Source organism: Ambystoma mexicanum, chromosome 13, assembly GCF_040938575.1.
Source record: "Ambystoma mexicanum isolate Mex_15411 chromosome 13, UKY_AmexF1_1, whole genome shotgun sequence".
Lineage (NCBI taxonomy): Eukaryota > Metazoa > Chordata > Amphibia > Caudata > Ambystomatidae > Ambystoma > Ambystoma mexicanum.
Genome location: NC_090938.1, coordinates 700,626,323 through 700,651,075, shown reverse-complemented (window position 1 = coordinate 700,651,075; position 24,753 = coordinate 700,626,323). Strand labels below are relative to the sequence as shown.

The following is a 24,753-nucleotide window of genomic DNA, read 5'->3' as shown; positions in this document are numbered from 1 at the left end:
ACTCTCATAAATGTTGTGTGTATAGAGCTGTAATGACAGCCAAAAAGTTAATACTGCGTGGTTGAAAGTCGACTAAACCTCCCACTAAAACAGAGTGGGCACAAGAGATGCAGAGGATCTCAGTAATTGAGTCCTTTGTGGAGGTAGAAAGAAGTTAAAATTGTTTGAAGAAATATGGTCAAGTTTTCTGGAGGTTGATTTGTAATCTGTTATAAGATGTCTGGGTTTGCATGTGTCCTGTACTCTGCATGGCACTAATGTTTTCATTTTATATCTATGCCTTTTGAGTGACTCACTGATAGAAAGTCATTGACTGACACTTTATATTGCGTGAGCTGGCGGCACCCTTTATCTGCAGCGCCCCTGTGCATCCGCACCACTTGACCGCCCCTTGAGCCGGCTCTGGTTGATCGCTATGGTTAACCCCAATCCAAATTTATGGGAAAATTCATTACTTCCGCTTTCCGTGACAAAATCTCCCTCCCAGGTGCTTTAGAACGTTGGTATGCCTGATCTTAGAGGAATGCTGATTTGAGGAGGCAATGAAAAGAACATTATCGGTCCATTTCTGATGGATGACCAACACCTCTTGATATAAGTCATTTATAACGCATCTGTACACAAGCATTTCTAGGCGCAACAAGACAACAAGGGATGGAAGACAGAGGGGGGACAAGACAAACAATCTTACTAGGCCTTGTGTCATTCAGATCGTGCAAGTGCGAGAAAGGCACACGGCCTTCTGGTCAGTTAGCTCAAAGCTCTCAACTCACAAGTTTTTAGCATGTGTTACCCGTCTTGGAATCAGTTCTTTCACCTGCCAAGCTCCTTACACGTCCATTCTCCTTAATGGGCTCTCACCCGCACCAAATGAAATCTGCTGTTTTCAACCACCCTGAGAACTTAAGGGTTGAGAGGTATGTTAGCTACAGAAACCAATTATTAGGTGTTGCCATTACTCCCAACTCACTCGCTTTTGGCGAGTATCACCTGCCACTTAGGCATCTCTCCATACATGCCAACCCTCCCGATTTAGGCGGCAGACTCCAGATTTTTCTGTGAAAAACAATGCTATTTTTCACGTTCTCCCGCCTAAAATAAATCTATGCCCAATGCATTCCTATGGGAAAATCTTTGGCTCCCGATTTTTCTGACGTAATCTCCCATAGAGGTGGGTTGAAATGTTGGCATGTATGATCTCTCTCACCCGCCAAGCTCCCTACACACCCATAGCAATGAATGGGCTTTCACCCACCAAATACCAAATTCGGTGTTTTCACCCGCCCACGGGCCATGAAAGGTTGAGAGCATACCTGCCTCTGGGTTTTACCCAGAGACTGGAGGTTTTTAAACTTTTCCGGGTCTCCGGGGAAGAGCATGGAGTCTCTGGGTTTTTCGACCGTCCCTGCGTCTCCACTAGATTTGTGTGCATTGATCCCTTTCCTGCCATGCATGCAATACCAGCAAGTAACGCTGTCATAGCTCTCGACCATTTATGTTGCCAAGGCGGGTGAAAACACCCGATTTTATTTTTGGGGGGTGAGAGGCCCATTGAAACGAATGAGTTAGATGTTTACAAGGCGGGTGACACCCGCCAAAAGCGTGTGAGTTGGGAGCTATGAACGCTGTGTCCATCAGCGCTTACTAAAAGCACATCTGATGGGAGTGAATGTCTTTGCTGCCCACCGTGCCCCCTCCCCCCAAATGTGCTTGTTTGCCTTCAAAGCGAGATAACTGTAATGAACGGCAGGCATTACAGTCTCATAGCTCTCAACTCACACGCTTTTGGCGGGTGTCACCCGCTTTGTAAAGAGTGGACTCACCCGCCAAGCCTCCTGCAGGCCCATTCATTTCAATGGGCCTCTCACCCGCCAAAAACAAAATCGGGTGTTTTCACCAGCTTTTGCGACTCAAATGGTTGAGAGCTATGCAGTCTACGCTATGGTGGCAAAAGTCTTCTATGCCACATGTGGATTAAAAAAAAGCTATTGTGGGGTGCTCCAGAGATTTCATTATCACGTTGATAATGCACTCAATTTACATACACGTTCACATTTAAATATATCTGTATATATTTGTGATGAATCCATACAATCCTGTTAGTTTATTAAACACATACAACAAACTTAAATGTGTTGGAATGTGTGGGCATGACCGTGCGAACGTGTGGGCGGGACATTCTGGTGACGTAAATCTCCGGGTTTTTCATTTTGGAATGTAGGCAGATATGGTTGAGAACTATGCTAAAGCTACTGTAAATCACAAATGCATTGCAGAACAAGACTACGCAGATTCTCGGCATCAACCTGAATTAATGAGCCCAAAACAGTCAGTCCCTTTGGTTTAACTCTGAATGAAGAGCGTAGAAGTAACATGAGTGGAAATGCATCCGTTTGGTGAATGCAGATCTATAGTGGTAGCCCACGTGTTTATTTGCCCAAATTAAAAATGGCGTTATAGGCGCTTTTGCAACGCGTTGATGCGACAAAGACGTGACGCTTAAGACGCGACCATATAGAGTATTTCCTGTTTCCGGTCTTAGTAGGTGACTGAGACGCAGGCGCAGTAAAGGGTTCGGTGTTTGGGAGCTTCAGAGATGTCTAGTACGCGTGCTCGTTGCCCACACTTAAAGTGGCCACCACCAGGTCTGTGTGAACTGCGCAGCCGTAGACTATCAAGTCCCGGAAGCCCCGCCCCGTGATATCAGCCTCGAAATCCTCGCTTGCGGCCTCTTTCCTCCTCAGTCCACTGAAGTGACAACACGGCCGACATAATGGAGACCGCAGCCCCTGCCGCGTGAGTGAGGGGAGCGGGCGCGTAGTGTTCTGGGAAGACGTAGGAGAGTGCCTGGCATAAGGGTGTTGTGCGCTGCAAGTGTTTAACCACAGCTGAAAGGCAAAGGAGAAGTGACGTGCGCGCGCTACGGATAGCGGATACGATCGGAACTTTAAGCACCTCAGTTGTCCAATCGTTACTATGTCACGATATGACAATACTTGGGCTGGCATGGCCAATCTGTTCCCTTCGGACCGGGATCGAATTAAAGCGCTGATGACCAGTACTTTATAACAGCACCCTGCCAGTAGGCGCTACTTCGGGGGAACGAGGAGCTGTATATAGTGCTCCACAAAGGGGACTTCCACACAAAATGCAAACTATATCACCTTTTGTACATTATACATGCCGTGTTGTGCTTCACCCCACCCTAGGGCGGGTTGCAATGCTCTATACGCGTTGTCATGTAGGTATATTTTAAATGGCCCTTATGTGTTTGTTTCTTAACCTCTGCCAGGCATGGACACACGACTGTATCCATCGTGGAACGGACTGCTCTTTGCTGAAGTGACCCATACACGTTAGCATTCCTGGCATTATATTTGCAGTCCCATACTGGAGTAAAAGTTTTTTAAAAAAAACTGTATTTTGGGTGAGATAAAAACGTGGGGCATATGGTTCAACGATGCGCTATGAAAATAGTTGCTGATTTAAATATCTGCCATATTTTTGCTAAAAGAGGTTGGCTTTCCTGCTGTAAGATGCAAATAGCAGTCTTCCACACACTTGATCAGGCCACAATGCCTGGCTTTGCTTGTGGCCTTGTGCAAAAGAGAGACCTTGCAAAAGAGAGACCTTGCAATGTGGGCTGCGCTGCCACTTTTTGGAGTAGGACCAAACCTGATTTCAATGTTCTTTTTCCCCTTCTGCAATGGCATGGCAGACAGCAAAAAAAAATGGTCTGGATGGTTGGTCTGGGCAGGCTTTTAGGCGTGTTTCTAGCAGCAGCAGCAAATCAATGCATTACATCCCACTGGAAACATCAGGAACCACCCTCCCACAGAACATAGTGGAACTCTACTTGTTTGACTTAGACACTGGAAAAAATAATTTCCAAAGATGTACATGAAATAACAGAATTCTCATCTACTTGGAGTCCTTTTAGAGAACTTCAACTCCCAACCGAATATACCCGAGAATCAACTTCCTGAAGTGTGCAAACCTCAAGATTTTCTCCTTTCCTCCCATCTCTCTCTAACCTTCAGGCAAAGCCAACTCCAGCACTACCTTCTCAGTCATCCAACCCATGAAGCGTGTGTCAGTTGGGGCTTTCGCTGCCACTTTCTCTACCTCCTCTAGCTGATTCGCATCCTGACACAGCCCTTTCCGTGCTTCACTCTTCTATCTCTGATACTCCTGATGTTCTTGCCCCTGTTGTGTTGATCCGCTTAAAGCTCAAACCTAAGTGCAACTCCTGGTATGACTCTGACTGTGTCACCCTTAAACGCAAGTGCAGGGTAGCTGAGAGGAAATGGCTAGCTTCTTGTGTATCCTCTGATGAACTGGCCAGCTGCCTGCTCCAAAGGCAATACCGGCTGTCTGTCCGCACTAAGGGAGCCCACATCCAAGCCTGCTTCTCTGCGGCATCTAACAACTCGGCTGAACTCTTTAAAATCTGCAAGGAGCTGGCCATACCTGGGTCTCTCCTGTCCCCTCCCAGCCCCTCTGCACAGCCCTGGCTTCTCATTTCATCTCTAAAACCCAGGATATCCTGTCCACCCTCTCGTCTCCTCCCCCCCTGTATTCTCTTCTCTACCTCTGGCCTCCCTGTGGCCACCTCTCCTCCATCTTCCTTCTCCCCTGACAAGGTTTTCTAGACAAGTCCGAAGTCTTGTCAAAACAGGTTCTTCCAAAACCATCAAGGACCACATTGACACCCTCACTCCTGCCCTGGCTGACTTCTGCAACCACTCCTTCGCCAGTGGAGCCTTCCCGTCTCCCCTGAAGCACTCTTATGCACCCTCTTCTCTCGAAACTCTCAGCCTCCCCCCCCCCCCCCCGACGCCCGGCTAACTACTATCGCCCCATCTCATCACTCCTTTCCTGGGCAAACTCCTGGAAAAGCGGGTCATCTCCCAGCTTAATCTTCACACTGAATCTGTTGGTTGTCTCCATGACAATCAGTGTGGCTTCTGAGCAGCCTGAAGCATGGAAACTGCTCTCCTAAACATCCGTGAAGACCTGCTCACTAACCTTGATTCTTATCTCCCCTCTGTCTTACTCGATATCTCTGCCTTTGACACACAACCATGCCATCCTGCTCAATTGTCTCTGTGATAACCTGGGTATCGCCGGTCAGGCCCTGGCCTGGCTGACCTTACTCTCTGATCGACCCTCCCACATTCAACTTGGGTCCTTCTCAATCTCTCTACCTGTTGTGTTTACGCAGGGGTCTAATCCCTCTCCCTGGCTGTTCAACCAATACCTGGCACCGCTCGCCCATCACATCTCTGCTCCAACTTTCAGTGCCAGTGCTATGCGGTTGATATTCGGCTCGTTTTCAGGCTCCCCTCTCCCACCTCTTCAGTGGTGTGCCGCCACCAACCTCTGCCTTAATGCCAGTTTATGATGTTATTTATTTATAACGCGCTTAATACTGAGGTTTCTAAGTGCGGACCTGGGGATTGAACCTGTGATGCTCCATCTTGTCTTGCTTGTGAGGTGAGCACGTTGCCCCTGAGCTATCCTCCCGAGATAAAGTGTTTGTTTTATGACAGATTCTCCTCATCAGCACACTGTACCCTCCTTGCCTGTTACTCTGGCCAGCCTCCCTTGGCCCTCTTCCTGCTCCCACCTGTGAGGCTAAGAACCATGGGGTCGTTTTCGACTCCACACTCTCCTTTTCTCCTCGCATCCGACTTCTCTAAAAAGTCGGACTACCAACTGCGCCTCCTCAGAGGTATTCTTACTTTCCTCTTCTTCCTGCCCACACCCCCTCCAGAAGCTCACTGTCCCTAGAGCTCTGGTTCTCTCCAGGCTGGACTACTGCAACAGCCTTTCTAAATCTGCCTGCTTCTACTCTTCGCCCTCTGCAACTCATCCAGAACATAACTGCGAGACTTGTCCTTGGCTTCAAGCCCAGGGATTTTCTCTCCAGCACTGAAATCTCTGCATTGGCTCCCAGTGGCTGTAAGGATTAAGTTCAAGATCCTCTGCATTGTCCAAGGTCTTCTGGAGCCTGGTTCCTCGATACCTCCAACTCTTTGTAAATACCCTCCTACTCGAACTCTTATCTCCTCCAACTCCCTCAGGGTCAGTTGCTTCTCCAAGCAACAAGTTGGTGGTAGATCTTCTTTGGCTGGGGCCTTCCTCTGGAACAGCCTACCTGCCTCTCTGAAACTAGAGGAGAACCATATCCGGAAGCACCTCAACACCGCCCTCTTTGCTTCCTCGTCGCTTCCTCTTCCTGTCTGATACTGCACTGGTCATCTGATTTTGGGCCCACGTCCCTGCCCGCCCAGTTGCACACCTGCACTGCCTCCCGGCAACCCAAGCCCTTGCGTCTGTATCTGTAACCCTACAGTCTCCCTACCTGCACTTTTGGACACCTGCTGGCTGCACTCCTGGTATTGTTTTGATCCCTTGTACAGTACTCCCCCCCCCCCCCCCCCAGCTCCACTTGCGTGATCTCAATGTCTAGTAATAGCGTTGTCTCTGTCCTCCCTCTGTTCCCCCTTCCTTGCCTTGTCGTGCCTTGAAATACTTGTGTATAGGCACGTTATAAATGCCATCATGTTTTGTGTTTACAATAAATGCTCTTCGTACTAATCGCTACACCTGCTGCATTCCAGTACATGCATATAATATTAATTCTTGGACACTGCTGGCTGGGCTAACCCACCTCACATGTTCACCTTAAACTGTAGCACAAAATTGCCACTCTCCCTCGTATTATACTACACAATTACTTTGTAAAGCTCTGTCCCTAGGACACACATAGATTAATGCATCACTTGTTTTTATAGCTGGTTCCCCCTAATCTTTCTCCAGGATACCCCTTTTTCTCTCTTTTTACTCGTCTTCCATTCTCTGTTAAACTCTTCTCATATCTATCACGGGCATCATTACAGCTCATTCTTCCCATTCCGGTGTTGACCTGCTCATAAACCAATCAGATAATTAAGAACATACACTGAAACAAAACTGCTTCTCTGGCTGTACAATGCTGCTCAGTAAAGTCAAGGCTAGTTTACCTAATTGTTTTTTTTAGCAACAGTAAATGCTCCGTCGAAATACACTGATTTTAGAAATTGTGGCTCTCCCGTGTTTTACTTGTGTACCAGGACCCATGTGAACACACAGAGCTCCCCATAAGTGATTTTGTCACCCCCTGCGAGGGACTTGCTAAGGGTTGTGATGTTCCTTGCTTGGTCCCATAAACATTTTTGATATTAAAACCCTAAATGTCTTGGGTGTCCTTTTGCTTTATACATATTTCCAAACCTGCAGTTAATATTACATAGCAATGTTTGGATGGCGCCACACCTGGACGGTCACAAGTAGCTCTTGGTTTAAAGATAACCAGGCTCCCCATGGCTATAACCAGGCGCTAAATCGCTCTCAGCAATTTCAAACCCTGATTTTAGAACCTTCCTGCCAGCTACCTTCAATTTTGCCTTACCTACTAATGGCAGTAAAAGTACTAGGTCCACTGTAAGGACCTGGCTAGCATGTATGCCAATGTGCCCACATATGACCAATGTAAGTTTTGCCCTTGATGCCAGAAAAATGCCATGTCACTGCAAGCAAACATGTCCATACTGGCTGCACCAATGTAGGCAAGTATCAGTTATGCACATTGTAGGAAAACCTGCCCATACTGGCTTCCCCAATGCTTGCCAGCACCCGAAGCTGCACATATCAATCTTTTGCTTTGGGACCTAGAGGCCCCCTCCAAGCACAGCATGTGTTGAAATACATGCGCCATAACACCCATGAGCATTAAAAGAAAAACATGGGCTTTTGCGGGCTGCGATTAATTCTGGGCCTGTGTGTTTCCAAGCCGCTCCCGCACTGTGAATGGCATTAGTGACACCACACCAGTCTTTGTATTTGCCGGAGAATATAAATCTTTTTAGTTTCCTTGCAAATACAAAGACTACATTTGCATTATGTAGCTAGTAAAAAAAAAACTCACTCTAGACTGCAAATGGAAATATTGTTTGTGGAATGCAATGTCCAGGATATTGTATTGGTGTAATCCTAATGCCCCCTACTGGTGACCCACCATTGCCTGAGCCACTTAAATTAATGTTAATACTCTGACAACATCTGTGCATAACTAGCATGGTGACTAACTGCAAGAAGGCAGCAGTTTAATACCTTCAGTACCCACTCCCCATTGTTATCAGTGTGGTATTATTTTGAGAGTTCGTTATCTTTTCTTCACAGGATGCCCGAATGGGAGGCAGCACCGGCTAGTGCAGACACCCCCGAAATTAAGCTCTTTGGGAAATGGAGCACTGAAGATGTTCAGATCAATGACATCTCCTTGCAGGTAATGGCTTCTTGGAAAGGGCTTATTTGGGCTGTTGTGTGTTTCGACTTTAGATTTACTCCCACGTGGCGAGTGTTTTTTTTTTTTTTCAAAGCATGGTGGTATGTCTTCACCTTCTTTCTCATTTCCAGGATTACATTGCTGTCAAGGAGAAGTACGCAAAGTACCTACCCCACAGTTCCGGTCGGTATGCTGCCAAGCGCTTCCGTAAGGCCCAGTGCCCCATTGTGGAGCGCCTCACAGACTCCATGATGATGCATGGGCGTAACAATGGCAAGAAGTTGATGACCGTGCGCATTGTGAAGCATGCGTTTGAAATCATCCATCTGCTCACCGGGGAGGTAAGTTGGAGGTTTTCATTACTTCTTGTGACTTTGCATGCAGTTTTTACCCATGGGTTGGTCCCAGTTTTCTGATTCACGGCACTGGTATTCCTAAGGTTCTTTAAGATCTGCCATAGTCTCGGGTAGGGTCTGTGCCTCCTCTTGATCTGGATTTAAGACTGCCCCCACCCAGTGTTTTATTATTTCTAGCATTCTTTCGTGCCGCTTTAGTCTTTTTTTTTATTATGAAAAAAATTGGTGTTCATTTTATAACAAATGCTTGTGCTCACCTAAACGAGGAAAGTACGAAAATATAGATTCAATGTAGCTTGGAGGTGATGGGTTGCTGTTTTTTTGTGATAAGAACCGTCTTACTGCCCTGAAGCTCCTGACTTTAAAATGGATTTTATTTTTCCGTGTATGTTCTCTATTATGAGTGTCTCCGTGAAGTTCTTTAACTCTGGATTGTTTCCATGGGTGCAGTTGAACAGCACATTTGACCGTTTAAAAAAAAAAATGAACAAACCCCTACATTATCCTAATGATAAAGATGTATTTATACTGCGCACTATCACCACCGCAGTAGTCCTCTGGCGGATCTGAAATGCACATAGGAATATGTTAGCCTACATTTTCTATTTAAAGCATATCAAACTGGGCGCAGGTGTTTCTTTTTTTTATTCATTCACACGGTTATCTGAGGGCGTGGAACAGGTTAATGAATTTATTGGAGGTACTTATGGGAGGATAAGACTGCACGGAACCTTTAATCTGTATTACTATTTAACACGGAATAGAAAAGTAAGCTATTCATTCATAGTGGGGGGTGGGTATATTTTGGCGTAATGGATACATTAAACCAGTCGCCTTGTTTAACTTATCAGGGACCCTTGCCCCACCTGAACCATGCACAGTCTTTTTGGTTGGGCTCACTTCCATGTGCAGCATTGGGGATTTTAGTTATTGGAACATTACTAAAGCGTCTGTGGTGGCCTGCTCTTTGAGAGGTCGTTAAGCATGCCGAGCGATTTGTTCGTCTCCTGAGTGCAAGCTATCGTGCTAGCTGTAACTGTTTGACAGCAAGAAAACCTGTGCAAATACATAATCCAGTGTTCTCTTATTTTCTATTAGTCTGTTATTGTGTTACAGGTAGTAAAAAGCAGATTCATCTAGGCAATGTGATGGTTTGGAAAAAAGACATTTGAGATTGTGAAAGTGTAAAACCCAAGACCGATTGACCAATCACAATTTGCCTTACCCAGGCGGGATTGTGCGTTCCCCGCCCGCACTGAAGCAAGTCGGGAAAAAGGCAGCCGTCATTGGAACGGAAAAGGGATGAGGTCTCCTTTTGGATGACGGTGATAATGGAAAACATGTAATGTACACCGTCTTAAAGGGGCCTAGTCCCTTTTCCATTTAAATGGTGGCGGCCATTCTTTTTTTTTCTACGATTGGAGATGGGCTCTCGCGCTGAGCTAATCACCCCGGATGAAATAAAATACTTTCGGTCCCCCTGGTAATCCCAGGCTGCGAAAGATTTCACGCCCTGGCAGGGGGCAGACATGGCATTTAACGGCCCAACTGGAGGCCCTCACTTTGCTTGGGCCTAGCAAAGCTCAGGCTGTCGGCCATTAACTGCAATGTCCCCACTCCCCCCTGCCGTGGCATGATGGCTGTAAAAGATATGCTGACCTTGTGGATCCCAGGATCGGAATGCTGCACCAGTGCACCCACATGCTCTTCCTTTTGTTCATGGCCCTCTTACGATGTCACTTGTTGCAGGCTCCAGCTGCGCTGCCCCGGACGCCTGTATGGACAGCACATCATGCATTTGTGTCTTGCGGTATCTAGACAACAAATGGAATTCATTCTACAGGAAATGCTAGCTTTGGGAAATGCAGCACATGTCTCACGAGCACTGACAAGTCTATATGTTGGGCTTGAGGCCAACTGAAACTGATTCTGGGATTTGTTATAGGTTGAATTTAGGCATGGACAGTGAAGTATCCACAGACACGCACATGTGGGGGTATGTCATGGGTGCAGCGGACTGCAGAAAAGCACCCCCAAAAAACAGACAAATGATGCAGTCAAATGGGCTCCATGAGCATATTCACCTTAATACAACATCTTGATTCACATTAGTACATACTGTTGATAAAGTCTAGCATTCGCTTACACAATATAAAATCCTTCGAGGAGTGTGACATGTTTTCCTACACCATTTTCTCGTGCTGTCCACTGCAGCATTTTTAATCACATTGACGTGGTTGGGAAAACTTGTCTCCATGGTGAACCATTCATAACATTGCCCACTTCCTGCACCTATTCAAGGTACCTGCTCTGTTTTATGATTATTTCCTTCATCAAACCCCTCATCCACGCTTCTCACACACATTGGCCATTAACCATGCCGGAGACAATTTGGCTTCAGGCTCCGAGCCGCTCATTAAGCCTAAAGGGAGAAACCCTTGTTAGATGGGGTTTGTATAGCACTTGCTGCCATTGGTGTGGCCTCCAAGTGCTGTGTGGATGGACACTCTTTGGAAGACGGTACTCTGTGTTATGACATGAGTGGTAAAATGCATGTGTGGATTTATAGCCAAATCAGAGGTAATGGGAGACTGGCTAGATCTCTAACCGCAGCCCATAGTGTAAACGCAGCACACGAGGGTCTGGCTAAAGACTGAATCATAAATGTGTTGGCTATGCAATGCCTATCGTGTGGGTGGGGGTGTGATGTTCAGTTAATTGATATCGTGCACCGAGCCCTGAGGTAACTGGGCGCTGGGAAAACTATAGGGTTACATACATGGATAAAAAAATAGTAAGGGTGAATTCCCAGCGAGGCAGGGAAGTGTATTCCGGTCCTTTGTTGTAAAATGCTCGGAGTGATTCACGTCGCCTTGAAGTTTGATCGCCGCCCAGTCGGAAGCCAGTGGCTGACACCAAGGGTGGGGGAGATGGTGGAGACTCGGCGGCAGTGAGTTTTCTTACTTGCGATGCAGGTATAGACGTGAAAGGGTGGCAACACTCGCTCAATCAGTTGGTGCAATCCTCATACTCCGCAGTAGGGGTCCTAGAACCATTTGCTGTGGCGCCCAGAACCTCACCTTTTATGTTCTGGGAAACAAGGTGCTGCAGCAATGAAACCGATTGAGGGCCTACATTGCTTTCCGCTGAACTGAACATTTATTTTCACGTTCCAACTTGGATCACGGTAGGTCAGCCTGCCACACTCCTGGGTGCTAATTGGCGAACACATCCCATAAGAGAGGAAGATGAATACGCTTAAACTGGGCCACAGGGCCTGTTCACCTTAAAGGCCGCCCTTTTTCTAAAGAGTTCACCGTCACTTCATGGGATCCAAAATAAACCTAATCCTTCTTTTTCGGCAGAACCTAACCGTGCAGTCCTGAATGTAGTATCCAATCCTTTTCCTTCTGATAGATAGTCCCTAAACCCGCGGACCCTTCCGTCCTGCAGACTGGCCACATCATAATCCTCTTCCAACTCGTACTCCACTGAACCCCCGACTACACCATGACAGCCCATGTGAAAACGAATGCCCTTACTCTTAACCTCACTTCTTCAGAGTGTCTCTGACCCTACATGAACAGACACCCTTCCACAAGGGGGTTGATTCGTCTTGAGAATCGGTTCTTATGGCTGTGTGCGAATACCCCATTCTGTGGTAGAATACCACGATTCTGTCTGACGCCCAAAAGGCAAATTGAGCTTTTCTTAACACCTTGCAATTGAGACAAAACAGTACGTTCCCTTTTAATGCTAGTCTATAGTGAAGTTGAAAGGACATCTTGGGACAAATCCGTGTGAGTGCACACTGCATTATTCCTCCCCTTTTACTCTCCTCCACAAGTATCGTCCCATACAAACTTAACCAACCGCCTAAAAGGAGGTATCTCTGGAAATCCCAAGATGCATTTGTCATAAAACTCAGCCTTAAAATGACAGTAACCGCTACCAATGCCTTAATGGCCTTAGTGACATGCCCTTGTCACGGTGTAAACCAGCCGAAATGTGAGACGAAAAATGCCGTGGCTGAAAAAAAAAGCCCAGGCATTGTTCAAAATTGATGCATCCCTATAGGCAAATCTAGAGTCTGCTCCTATCATTGAGTTTTACAGTTCTTTAATTGCTGGTAAGATTTTTTTTCAATTATTTTCTCATTGGTCTTGTGTGCCACAATTGGGAAAACTCTTAATTTGGATACCTCCAGGTTCAGTCACACATTTTGCCATAGTTTATCAATCTCTTTCTTTACTTCACAACACTTTCCTTGTTCACTGGTTTCCCCCCCTCAACTTTCACACTTTTCTTAGCTATATGAATTTCCTTACCGCCATACGTCCGATCAGTACCACCAATGCATTTCTATGCCCTTGCATAACAGGACCTCGCTCTCCAACTGTTCACTTTGCCAATGGCTAGTGATAATTGATTGTTGGCAGGTAAGAAATGGCGTGCTGTGTGCATGCAGAGCTGTCATCCCTGTACCACACCACGAAGGTGATGGGCTGCTAATGCCCAGCAAAAATCCAGGTCGCATGTCAACACGATGATGGTGGGGGGTTGGTGCTTGCTTGGGGGACTGCCCTTCTGCATTCGGAGATAGCTGCTCCTAGGTTTTCCCCTTCAAGGCTTTGATGTTGACGTGGGGCTTGTGGGGGGAAGGGATAGAGATGGGAGGGGTGGATGGATGGTTGGCGTTTAGAGCCTTGCCAGCTGTGGAGCAACACATTGGAAAGACTGCCGAGGTCCTGCTTAATTCTAGGCATGCCCTCCAGCCACATAGATGCACATTATCTTGGTGGTTGTGTATAAACCAGATTGGTGATTGCTTCCATCATCAAATACGTTTTCAGGAATATGATGGCATGTCTGGGATAGGTCCTGCTCCTCGACACTTGAAGGATTTTACATGCCCCAAAAGGTGGAAGTGACAAGTTTTTCACGCAGGATTAATATATCCTGCGTGCATTCCTTCCATCCTCCTCAATTCACTCCACTCCAAATGCGAAGTACATTGATCAGATCCTGAGTTGTTGAGGTAGATTACATCCTGAATTTCAATCTTTTTTAAAAAAAAAAAAAAAGTTTATTGGCATCTATCAACAAAGAAAACAAACTACCAGCACTATGTCTTGCAATCCCCTGTAATGGTTCTGGATGAATCATTTGGCTTGTGACGCCACTACCTCTTTCCAGAATACCTCTTTCCAGTATCGTTGTATGATCGGGCATTTCCAAGATGCATGAAGAAAGTCTGCCTGTTTGGCATTGCCCCTGTTGCATCTCCCCGTTTAATCTGGGAAGTATTCCTTTAGTTTAGCCGGGGTATAATAAAACTGGTGTATGTATTTGAAGTGGATTGGTTAATGGCCCCTTTTTCTGATCCCTGCACAACAATATGTCCACATATCTTCCGGGATTTCCCATCCCAATGTGTTTTCCCATTTTGCCTTTGGCGAGTTTCGGGTCTTGTCCCTGGCGTGCATGTACATAGTGTTTGATCCGGACGTCACTTTACTACTTTTATAACCTGTAGTAGTTTGTCCAACATGGGGGCAATGTGGGGTTGGTCAGCGAGTGTGGTGAACATCTGGTGCAGGCTCACCCTTAAGCGGTAATACATATTTCCAATGCCGACATTGCTCCTCCAATGTTATAAACTTCCCTTCTGGAAATAGTTCCACTGTTATAAACTTCCCTTCTGGAAATAGTTCCACGAAGTTCGAGACCCCCAGCCTTTTCATCAGAGCTACAAAACCTGATTCTGCGGTATCTGTAACCCTGGTACATGCACATCGGGCAGTCTGGGTGAGTGTAGAACACCCCCCCCTCTGTTTATGCTCTAGGTGCGCCCACGCCCTGCAGGTCACTTTCGCGCTGAATACGCTCTGTCTGGTGCTGTAAGAATAACTGATCTTGTCTGGTGCCGCTACCGCTCTTTCCACTTCCACGTGCCTCCTATCTTTGTACCTCATCGGGTATCAATTCATACCACCTGTTTCTGGTCTGTGCCTTGCTGCCTGCTTTATGTTCTATGTAGTGTTTTGTCCATGTGAGTGCTCTGAGGCCTTGGGGTGATTTTGCGCAATACAAAAACCAATATAGACCCCGCCTGTGCCACATTCTAATAAGTTTCAAAATCGGGCAATTCTGGTCCCCCTTCAGGAATAGGTGCCACCAACTTATCCCACAATACTCTAGCAGGTTTTCACACACCCACAAGAACTGCGAGATTGCAGACTTCACATTACACCCCTGGTATTCTTATTGGGGTGTTCAGAAATACATGGAGGAATCTAGGGTGCAGTGTCATTTTTACAAGGGATACCCGAACGTACAGATTAAGAGGAAGATTTTTCCATCGCAGCATTGCCACTTGAACTTGTTCTAGGACTCAAGTAATTGCTATGGTACACGGTTTCATCCCTGGCAACAGATTCCCAAATAGCGAGTCTGAGTCATGACACTGGAATCCCCAGTCATCACGGTATTGTTTGGTTGTTTCAGTCAGTGGGAAGAGTACCGACTTGGAGACGTTCACTATCTTATGGGAATGTAACCTTACCCCACGGTGCATATGTAGCTGACCATTCACCCTCCCCACTGGCCATGTCTACAGCAGTTTGACCATGGCGATATCATTTTCACCCAATCCCATCTGTTGTAATATTGCAAACAGGAACAGCCATTCAAAACGCCTTAGTGGTGTCTAGTAATTCTGCCACTATCGAGTCCTCGGGTGATACAGCCACAATCATCCCGAACATCCGCCAGAGACCATACGAGGTAGATCGCCCTGGGTTGAAACCTGCCTGGTCCGCCCATACCATCGCTGGCTTCAATGGCGATAGCCGTGATGCTAGGATCTTTTGCCTGTTAATTTATGAAATTGGGCGATTAAACCCGTAACGACTGTTCCTCTTATCTGGTTTTAACAGCACCACAACTAACACTTCCCTCAATGTCTCTGGCAGGGACCCATTATCCAAGCTCTGTTGGTACATTTCTAGTAGGTGGGGCCCCTATCTTTCTGCGTAGCATTTATAGAATTCTGCCGTGAACCCATCAGGCCCCGGCGACTTCCCATTCAACAAAGACTTAATAGCGTTCAGTACTTCCGACAATGCCAGAGGACGGCTTAGTTGCCTGAAGTGTGCATCTCGGATGAGTATAAATGACTATAAAACTTGGAAGAACAGCTGTACTATTTTGGTTTCTTCGAACCAGTCCTCCCCCCCCCCCCCCCCCTGCTCATCTGCAATAGCCTGAATCCTGCCACTCAGCTCATCCATTTTGGTTGCTCTGGCCAGTGTCCGCCCAGATTTATGCCCTTCCCCCATATTGGCACATGTTAGTCTGACTACTGATATACTTTTCATCCCGCAGAGCCAATTCCTGTTGGGACAGGATCTCGGGGTGTTCAAGATTCCTAGGGTTTGGGGATGCCACCTACACCGCTCGTAAACTGTTCTTAAGATCTAGGTCTTGTCTAATCTATCTTATCCTTTTCTTAAGAAATACATTATTCCCCTTAACACACATTTAAAACTTTCCCACACCGTCCCCGCAGATTGCACCTATTGTTATTTTGCATTTATATAGCGCCTTATATACCATTGGTATGGTCTGAAGGCGCTGGTAGGTTGAACGCCCTTGGGAACCGAAGTTCGGGTCAGTAGAGAGGGTGAAGAGTCAAAAGGTGCGTGTGCGCACAAGGTATGTGTGCAGCTGGTGCGGAGTTAATGTGGTAGCTGCTTCTTAGCGGTAGGTGTGGTGGTTGAGAGGTCAGGAGAATGTGTTCGCTCTGGCAGAATTTATCCAGCTCGAGTGTGGCTGCGTTAGGCCTGAGGAGAAACGCCTGGCTGGGGGTGTTAAACCAGCGGTGGTTACTTAGAGTGATGGGGAGTGAGCGGGAGATGTTGATATGAGAACAGTTATACCGAATGGTGTCATAGTATCCCTGTGTTCTATTTGAGTGGTGGTGTAGAGGAGAGTAGGCGTGGGGTGTGGTATGATATATGTTCTTTCAAATGTTCCCGCATACCAATGCATATTATGTACGTCACGCAATTTATGCGATCAGGTACACACTCGCGCATTCATAGTTCGTCTTGCGTGCTCTAGTCTATCCCTCATTTTCAGTGTGCTTCATGCATGCTCTCATGTATTCCATATGCATGCACTCCCGTCCTCCCCGCGCATCCACTCCAGTCTGCCTATGCGCTCATCCGGTCTGCACGCTCATCCGGTCTGCTCTACACAGGCATCCGCACCACACAGCTATCCGCTCCACACCGGCATCCGCACCACATGTTCTCGTCCGCTACATACAGTCGTCCGCTCCATACACTCGTTCGCATCCACACCCTCGTTCAATCCGCATGCTCATCGGATCCACACACATCTGGTCTATCCACTTATCGGCACAACATACTACTCGTCTGATTGATATATTACTGGACCACTCTACGTATTTGTCGGTTTCTTACATTCGTCCGCTCCCCTCATTCATCCGTTCTATGAATTCATCCGTTCTACGTACTGATCCGCTCTACGTACTGATCCGCTCCACTTACTCGTCCGCTCCTCCCATTCGTCCGTTCCACACAGACACATACACATCTGTTCTGCAAATTTATCCGTTCTACGTATTGACCCGCTCCACACACTTGTCGGCACCATATTCACTCACTCAGATATTTATCGGCACCACAGACTCATCCATTCCATACTCATTTGCTCCACCTTCTCACCTGTTCCACACATTTGTCCGCTCTACATACTCGTCCGTTCTATGTACACCGCTCTCCTCATCGTGCTCGTCCGATCCATTCATTCATCCGTTCTACGTATTTGTCGGCTCTGTTCTACGTGTTCGTCTGTTCCACACACTTTTCTGCTCTGCGTACTCGTACGCTCTATTCCCCCCACTCAGCCACTCCCCCCACTCAGCCACTCCCCCCACTCAGCCACTCCCCCACTCAGCTATTCTCTCCTCCGCCCTCTCATCCTCCACATACTTCCGCCCTCTCCACTTATCCACTCTTGACACTCATCTGATCCACGTGCTCATGCGCTCTACAATCATTTGCTCTCGACACTCATCTGATCCACGTGCTCATGCGCTCTCCAGGCTCGTCCGCTCTCCAGGCTCGTCCGCTCTCCAGGCTCGTCCGCTCTCCAGGCTCGTCCGCTCTCCAGGCTCGTCCGCTCTCCAGGCTCGTCCGCTCTCCAGGCTCGTCCGCTCTCCAGGCTCGTCCGCTACCCACATTCAGTCGCTCCCCCCACTCGGTCGCTCCCCACATTTCTCCGCTCTATATGTGCCTCCGTTCTCAGCGCTCTTCCACTCTGCACGATCTTGCGCTCTGCACGTCCTTCTGCTCTCTACACATAACTGCTCTCCGTACTCAGCCGCTCTCTACACTCAGCTGCTCTCTACAATCATTCGATTCCACATCTATTTGCTCTTATTATTCATCCGCTCACCACACTCAACCATCCTCCAGGCTCATCTGCCAACAGCATTTATCCTCCATACTCATCCATACTCATCCATACTCATCCATACTCATCCATACTCATTCGCTCTTTTCACTCATCCACTCGTGCTCTCCTTGTTCATCCGCTCTCCACACTCTCTACTTTCCTTTTATTCAGTGATTCTTTTTCTATTTAATCATTTCCCTGTTTAGATCTACCTTATTCGTTTTAGTTCTGTTTGTCAGTGTAGGTTACAATCTGGTTAGTTTAGCAGTTTTTTTTACTTTTTTTTTTTTTTTTTTTTTTTTGGTGGTTTGTTAGGTCAGTGTTATTGTGATGATGCTGGTTTGGGGCCGGTGGGTTTTAGGGAAAGAGCCAGGTTTTCAGTAGTTTGCGGAAGGCCGTTAAGTCCTGAGTTAGGCGGATGTGGGGTGGGAGCGAGTTCCGCAGGGTTGGGGCCAGGGCTGAGAATGATGCTCCGCCTAACCTGACTGAGTTTGTTTTAGGAATTACTAGGAGGCCGGCTGAGCTTGATCTAAGGGTGCGGGTAGGGTGATAAGGTATTAGCTTTTTTTGAAGATAATGGGGTCCAGTTTTATGTAGAGCTCGATGGGTGAGGCATAGGGTTTTGAAAGCCACCCTATGGGCTACCGGAAGCCAGTGCAGTGTCTTGAGGGCTGGGGATACGTGGTCCCTTGGACCGAGCGCAAGAAGGACTTTGGCTGCTGCGTTTTGTGCTCTTTGTAGTTTATTCAGTTGGTAGGCATGAATTCCGAGGTAAAGGGGGTTACCATAGTCCAGTCGTGATATGACGATTGATTGGACCGCAGAGACTCTGTTGGGGAATGAGAGATATGGAAAGATGCGCCTAAGGTTTTTGAAGTGGTAGTGGCAGGACTTTGAGACATTGTTGACTTGGCGCGAGAGTGTTAGGTCGGAGTCTAGGGTGCACCCAAGATTTTTCTCTGTGTTAGAGGGGGTCGGTGAGTTGCCCATGGCGGGTGGCCAGGGTAGTGGGTGCGGAAGAAAATCTGAGTTGCCGCAGACCATGATTTCTGTTTTGGAGGGGTTTAACAGGAGGTGGCTTTGGGTCATCCAGCGTTCGATGTTAAGGAGGCAAGAGGTCAGGTTGGGAGTTGGGTTTCGCGTTCAGGAATTTTAGAATTAGTTGAGTGTCATCTGCGTAATTGTAACACAGGATGTTGTGAGCACGAATTATTGGTGGGAGGGTGATCAGGTAGAGATTGAACAGGAGGGCGGATAGACATGCTCCTTGTGGGACTCCTGTGTCAACTGGTCGGGCTTGTGATGTAAAGTTGGAGAGTGTCGTTATTTGGTGCCTGTCTTTGAGGAATGAGGCTAGCCATTTAAGGGCGGTTCCACGGATTCCTAGGGAGTGGAGGCGGTCAAGGAGTATTGAGTGATTGATGGTGTCAAAGGCGGCTGATAGGTCGAGAAGGATTAGTGCGGCGCATCCTACAGAGTCAGCAGTCATTTTAAGGTCATCCCAGATCGAGGTTAGGGTGGTTTCAGTTCCGTGGCAAGAGCTGAATCCTGATTGGGCGGGGTCTAGGAGATTGTTGGCTTCAACAAAGGCATTTAGTTGGCAGTAGGCTGTTCGGTCAATGAGTTTGGCAAGGAACCTGGTGTTGGAGATGGGGCGGTAGTTTTTTGGCTCGAGAGGGTTGAGTGAGGGTTTTTTAATCAGAGGTTTGACGTGCACCAATTTGAATGCATCTGGAAAGATACCGGAAGAAAGGGAGGCGTTTATGATAGATCTTGCGTGTTCTCCTGCGCAGGTGGAGGCAAAGATTTCTTTAAGGGTTGTGGCTGGGCAAAGGTCCAGTGGTGATCCAGATGGTTTGCGGTCGGATAGGAGTTTGAGAAATTGTTCTGGTGATATTGGACTGAAGGATTCGAACGTTGGTTGCGTAGGGGTCGCGGTTGGTGGGCTGGCCGGTACGGGCTGAGGATTGCCTGGTGGTTGTAAGAGAGCCAGTTTGGTGGTCAGAGTTTTTGTCCTTTCGATGGCCGTGGAGTAGAAGTGGAGGGAAAGTGAGTTACATAGCGATTGTGATGCGGTCGGGATGGTTGTTACATGCCGGTTTGGTGAATTCGGAGATAATTTTGTGAAGTTCTTTGCATGGGTTTTTGCAGTTTAGGATTCGTGAGTTGTAGTGGGCTTTTTTTGCTTTCCGGATTTCGGCTTTGTACCGATACAGGTGTCGGGCCAAGGTGGTCCTGCTGTCATGGGTTTTCTCTTTATGCCATTTGCGTTCTAGGTATTTGTATTGTCGTTTAGTGCTCTTTAACTCAGGAGTGAACCATTTGGGGAAAAGGCCAAGTCGGGTTGATGGTTTGCACGAGGGGGATCAGGCGCATCAGGGATGAGTTGAGCCATGAATCAAAGGCCTCAGGGGTTAGTTGGTTGTTGAGATGGCAGGTAGGTTGTGGAGACTGGAGGAGTGCCTCGGCTAGGTCCGGGGTGATTATTAGTTTCTTCCAGCTTTTGCGTATGTTCGGAGGTTCAGATACGAGTATGGGAAGGGGTTCAGGTGAGTGGATGCGAACGAGAAAATGAAGTGGTCGGACCAGATGATAGGTGTGGGCGGCATTAGATGAATCAGTGTGTTGGAGCTGAAGATGGCATCAAGAGTGTGTCCTTTATAATGAGTCGGGCCGTTTATGTGGGGTTGGTGATTAATTGAATCTAAACCGTCAATCAGGGAGTATGTCATGGGGTTGGTGGGGATGCCACATTCTCTTCGAAAAAGGTATCTATGGCTGATGTCATGCTCTCCCGAAGACTGTCGCTGAAACTCTCGCTCTTAAACTGCCAGGGGAGCCTTCATCCTTCCCGTCAGTCTGTTTAATATCACAGGGCCATGATAGAATAGCGTATGGGCATATATCCCCACTCCCGCTCCTTTATTGAGTGCAATGATTATGTGGATTCGAGTGGCAGGTGTACTGCCTCACCGCTTGATTACGTACTCTCCATACGTCTGCAATATCCCATGAGTCATGCCCTGCATCCAATTGGTCCCACTGTTCCCAGATCCCTGGCTTCCCCCTGTTCATTCAAGTGCCGGCTGCATCACCGTGTTAGTCACCAGCCTGGATGATCTTCCCAGGAGGAAGTTCACTGAGTTGTCAGTCTACCCACCTTTACTGTATCCTGATTTGCGCCATAATAGTTAACGTGTACAGCACCCCCTGGATGGTGCCTTGAGGCCTCTGCCTTCCCCATCCTTCATACTTTGGTTTGATGGAACCCCACATTGCTGTGTATTAAGGTGCCCACCCCATCGCGTATGAGCATGACGAAAAATACATGACATCCCCAGGTTTTCCCGATCTTGGATTCTATGTCTGATGTTGAGTGAGTTTCCTGTTATGACCAAGCAAGGAGGTGCTCCTGGAATGCGCCTCCTTCCACTCGGTATTCAGTGTGCTCTCTCAAATATGCACAGCTCTGAAAACCCCTCCGTGCCCAGAGCCTCCCGCAATATTTCTTCTACTATGATCTCCATATTCTTCGGATCGACTCCGAAAGTCCAATTATTCTGATGTTGTTCCTCCTATCTGGATTCCAAATCGTCCTGCTTGTCGATGAGCTCTTTCAGGGCCCTTCTCACTCTGGACATTTCCCTGGTCGTGGAGGTGGACACATCTCCAGTTCCAAGACTTCTTTCTTGCTTGTTCAACTGCTCCCTGTGTTTGTCTAGGCGGACCTGCATGTGGTCCACCTTAAAGGTGAGAGTCCAGTTTACCGTCCAGGGATTCTGGTCTGCAGTTGTGTAAACATCACTGTCCTGAAATGCGCCTGCTGGATCTGGGGGTGCACCTCCTATGTGGTCTCGTTATGCTACTTTTAGCCAGTGCAGTTTCGCCTGGTGCTTGCCTCCTTACCCTGATTTGGACATCGCTGGTAATCTGGTTGTTGGGTGGATGAAGGGCTGCCACCGCTCTTTCCTTATCTTGTAGAGGTCCTCCCCACACCAACTTGAGTTATGCACAACTGAGATACTTGGCGGTGTCCAGCTTGCAGTGTTTGAGCCAGTGGCACCTCTTAACTGCCAGCGGCAGACGGGATTAGGCAGACTGACCAGGCCACAGCCAGCTGATGGCTGCTTTGTTGATTATCGTGCGAGTCTGTACCACCACAGAGCAGTCCATGAGAGGCAGGCTGTTCTCGCCCCCCTCACCCCAGGGTTCGCTTCGGCAGGTTTCGGTGACCCTGTTGTAATGTCTGTGGTTTGGGGGGGTGGGCGATAACCCAGCTGCATCATCCGTGGACTTGGACCATTGGTGGTGTAATGGCTGTGCACCCACCTGTTTGCTTTTAGCCAACACTGGCCCTTTGCCCCCAGGTCAATGTAGGCATACAGCAATGCCCCTTTATTGATTATGCATAGTACAGCTGCGTCTTGGCGTGTGTGGCACTCGCTGTGCAGCGGGTTCCTTCACCCCTCAGGCAGCAGCAGTCCTTGTCAGATGTTTGGCCAAACCCAGGCAGGCAGTCTCCTCGGTATGTGCGGTGGGTACTGCAGGGCTCCTCGTCTCCTGCCACCATGACGGGTCATGTGCCAAGCCCCCACCGCGCCGCCCCAATATATTCTGGTAGCCCGGTTTACATTCAACACTCGCATGGGAGGAAATCGGAGATGGCTCGTCTGGCTTTTTCCTGTCTCGGTCCTGGTTCAGGGCCTCTGCCACATGGCCATCCGTTCACTGGGGCTCGTCTCCGGATAGCTCATGCCAAAGGCTCTGGCATACTAGAAATAACCGCAGCGTCCTCGCTACTGTAGTATGGAATGCTCCGTGGTGTACCAGATTCGGGTTCAGAGTGGACTGTGTTCTCCTACGTTCATGAAGCTTGGATTGAGTCGTCTGGTATGCCCTGTGAGGGTACGCAGGGTGTCTTGCTGTGTCTCCTGATTCAGACAGCTGTTAAGTTGGGGCTTCCACTATACTCCCCAGGTGGCAGTCCTCACTGATACATGTGCAACTGCCACTGCACAGCCGGCTCAGTGCTCTGCTGTGTGCCTGGCCACGTATGTCGGCAGGAGTTCGTAGTGGGCAGAGAGTGCCTGCTCCTGCCTGTCGCACGCAGTAGGGACCCTTATGTTGCCTGGTAGGCACCCGCTCGCTGATGCACGCTGCTGATGGGACTGTTCCCAACGTCCTGCCCACCAGTCCAGGTCGCGGGTCAGTGGGTGTTGCTATTGCCACTGAGTTCTGTGTTCACTGCTGCCCCTTTGTAGTTCCGGGTGGCCGCGCTGTTGTGCGGCGCGTATGCCAAATAAAGGTCTTGCTAGTGTGTTGCGGTTTACACCGTCACATCTAGCTGAATCGGAGTTCTTAATCACTGTATTCCTCCTCGGTCCACACACAGCACCTCGGTAGGCCCCGCTCTGGGACGATGTGGCGCTGACGGCCCCGCTCCCCTCCGGTTTAGCACTGCTAAACCGGAGGGGAGCGGGGGGGGGGCCTTCCCTCCACGGGGCTATAGCCGCTCATAGGGTCCGGCCTTGAGTGCCATGGCGTTCGTGGGTTACTCCCGATCCTCGGCCCAGTGCCTCCCGTGGTGCGGTCAAGTCCAGAACGGGGTGCGTGTGTCAAGGGGCGCTCGTAGTGGCCGGGCCCGAGTTCCACGGCGTTTGTGGGTCCGTCCCGGAGGGCAAGGCTCTAACGTGGTGGGAGAAGCTCTAAGGGGGGGACCCGGCCGGAGCTCCGGGGCTGCTTAACTCCCTTCCCCCCCCTTCCCCCTGTCTCGAAGGTCCCCGGGCCCAGTGCTGGTCGCGGGGAGCCCCGGCGGCGTCCCCATCCCTCGCCGGAGGGAGAAGCTCTAATGCGGAGTGGGGGAGGCTCCAAGGCGGCCCGGGCCCCAGGCTGCTGCGACCACCCCGGCCCTGGGCGCCGTGTCGGTCCCGGGCCCGGCGGCGGTTCCCGGGGAGCCCCGGCGGCCTCCCCGGAGGGAGAAGCTCTAATGCGGGGTGGGGGAGGCTCTAAGGCGGACCGGGCCGGGGCCCCAGGCTGCTGCGGCCACCCCGGCCTTGGGCGCCTGTCGACGGAACCCCGCACCTGCCCGGGGAGCCCCGGAGGGGTCCCCCTCCCTCCCCAGAGGGAGAAGCTCTAATGCGGAGCGGGGGAAGCTCTAAGGCGGCCCCGGGCCAGAGCTCCAGGCAGGCACCCAAGGCCGGCCTTGGGTCCTACAAAGGTCCCCAGGCCCGGCGGTGTCCCTGTCCCTCCCCGCAGGGAAAAGCTCTAATGCGGCGGGAGAAAAGCTCTGAGGCAGGGCCTGGCCGGAGCTCGTGGAGGCCCTGCCGGTGCTGGCCCATGCCTGCCCTTGGGCACCTGCCGGCCCTCGGTCCTTTGCCAGGCGGGCCCGGGGCCCGCAGAGCACTTCCCGTCCGGGCCCATTGGAATGCATGGCCCGCTCCGAGGCCGGCCATCTGGTGTGGGGCCATAGGAACGACTGCAAGGACCAGATGGCCGGGCCGCTCTGGAAGTCTGGATGGGCGTCAATCTGAAATCCGTCTCCAGTTGGGTCTATAAGGAGCCCGGGCGGTTTCGCCGAGA

At 49.2% G+C, this 24,753-nt stretch overlaps 1 protein-coding gene across 1 annotated transcript in view; it reads left to right on the top strand.

Moving 5' to 3' along the window:
- Positions 1-2,529: 2,529 nt before the first annotated feature.
- LOC138521744 (small ribosomal subunit protein uS7) overlaps positions 2,530-24,753 on the top strand; it is a 31,697-nt gene continuing 9,473 nt past the window's right edge. The window contains exons 1-3 of the mRNA XM_069634793.1: positions 2,530-2,796; positions 8,227-8,332; positions 8,464-8,673. Coding sequence (XP_069490894.1) covers positions 2,774-2,796; positions 8,227-8,332; positions 8,464-8,673 — 339 coding nt within the window. The 5' untranslated portion in view covers positions 2,530-2,773. The remainder of the gene's footprint in view (positions 2,797-8,226; positions 8,333-8,463; positions 8,674-24,753) is intronic.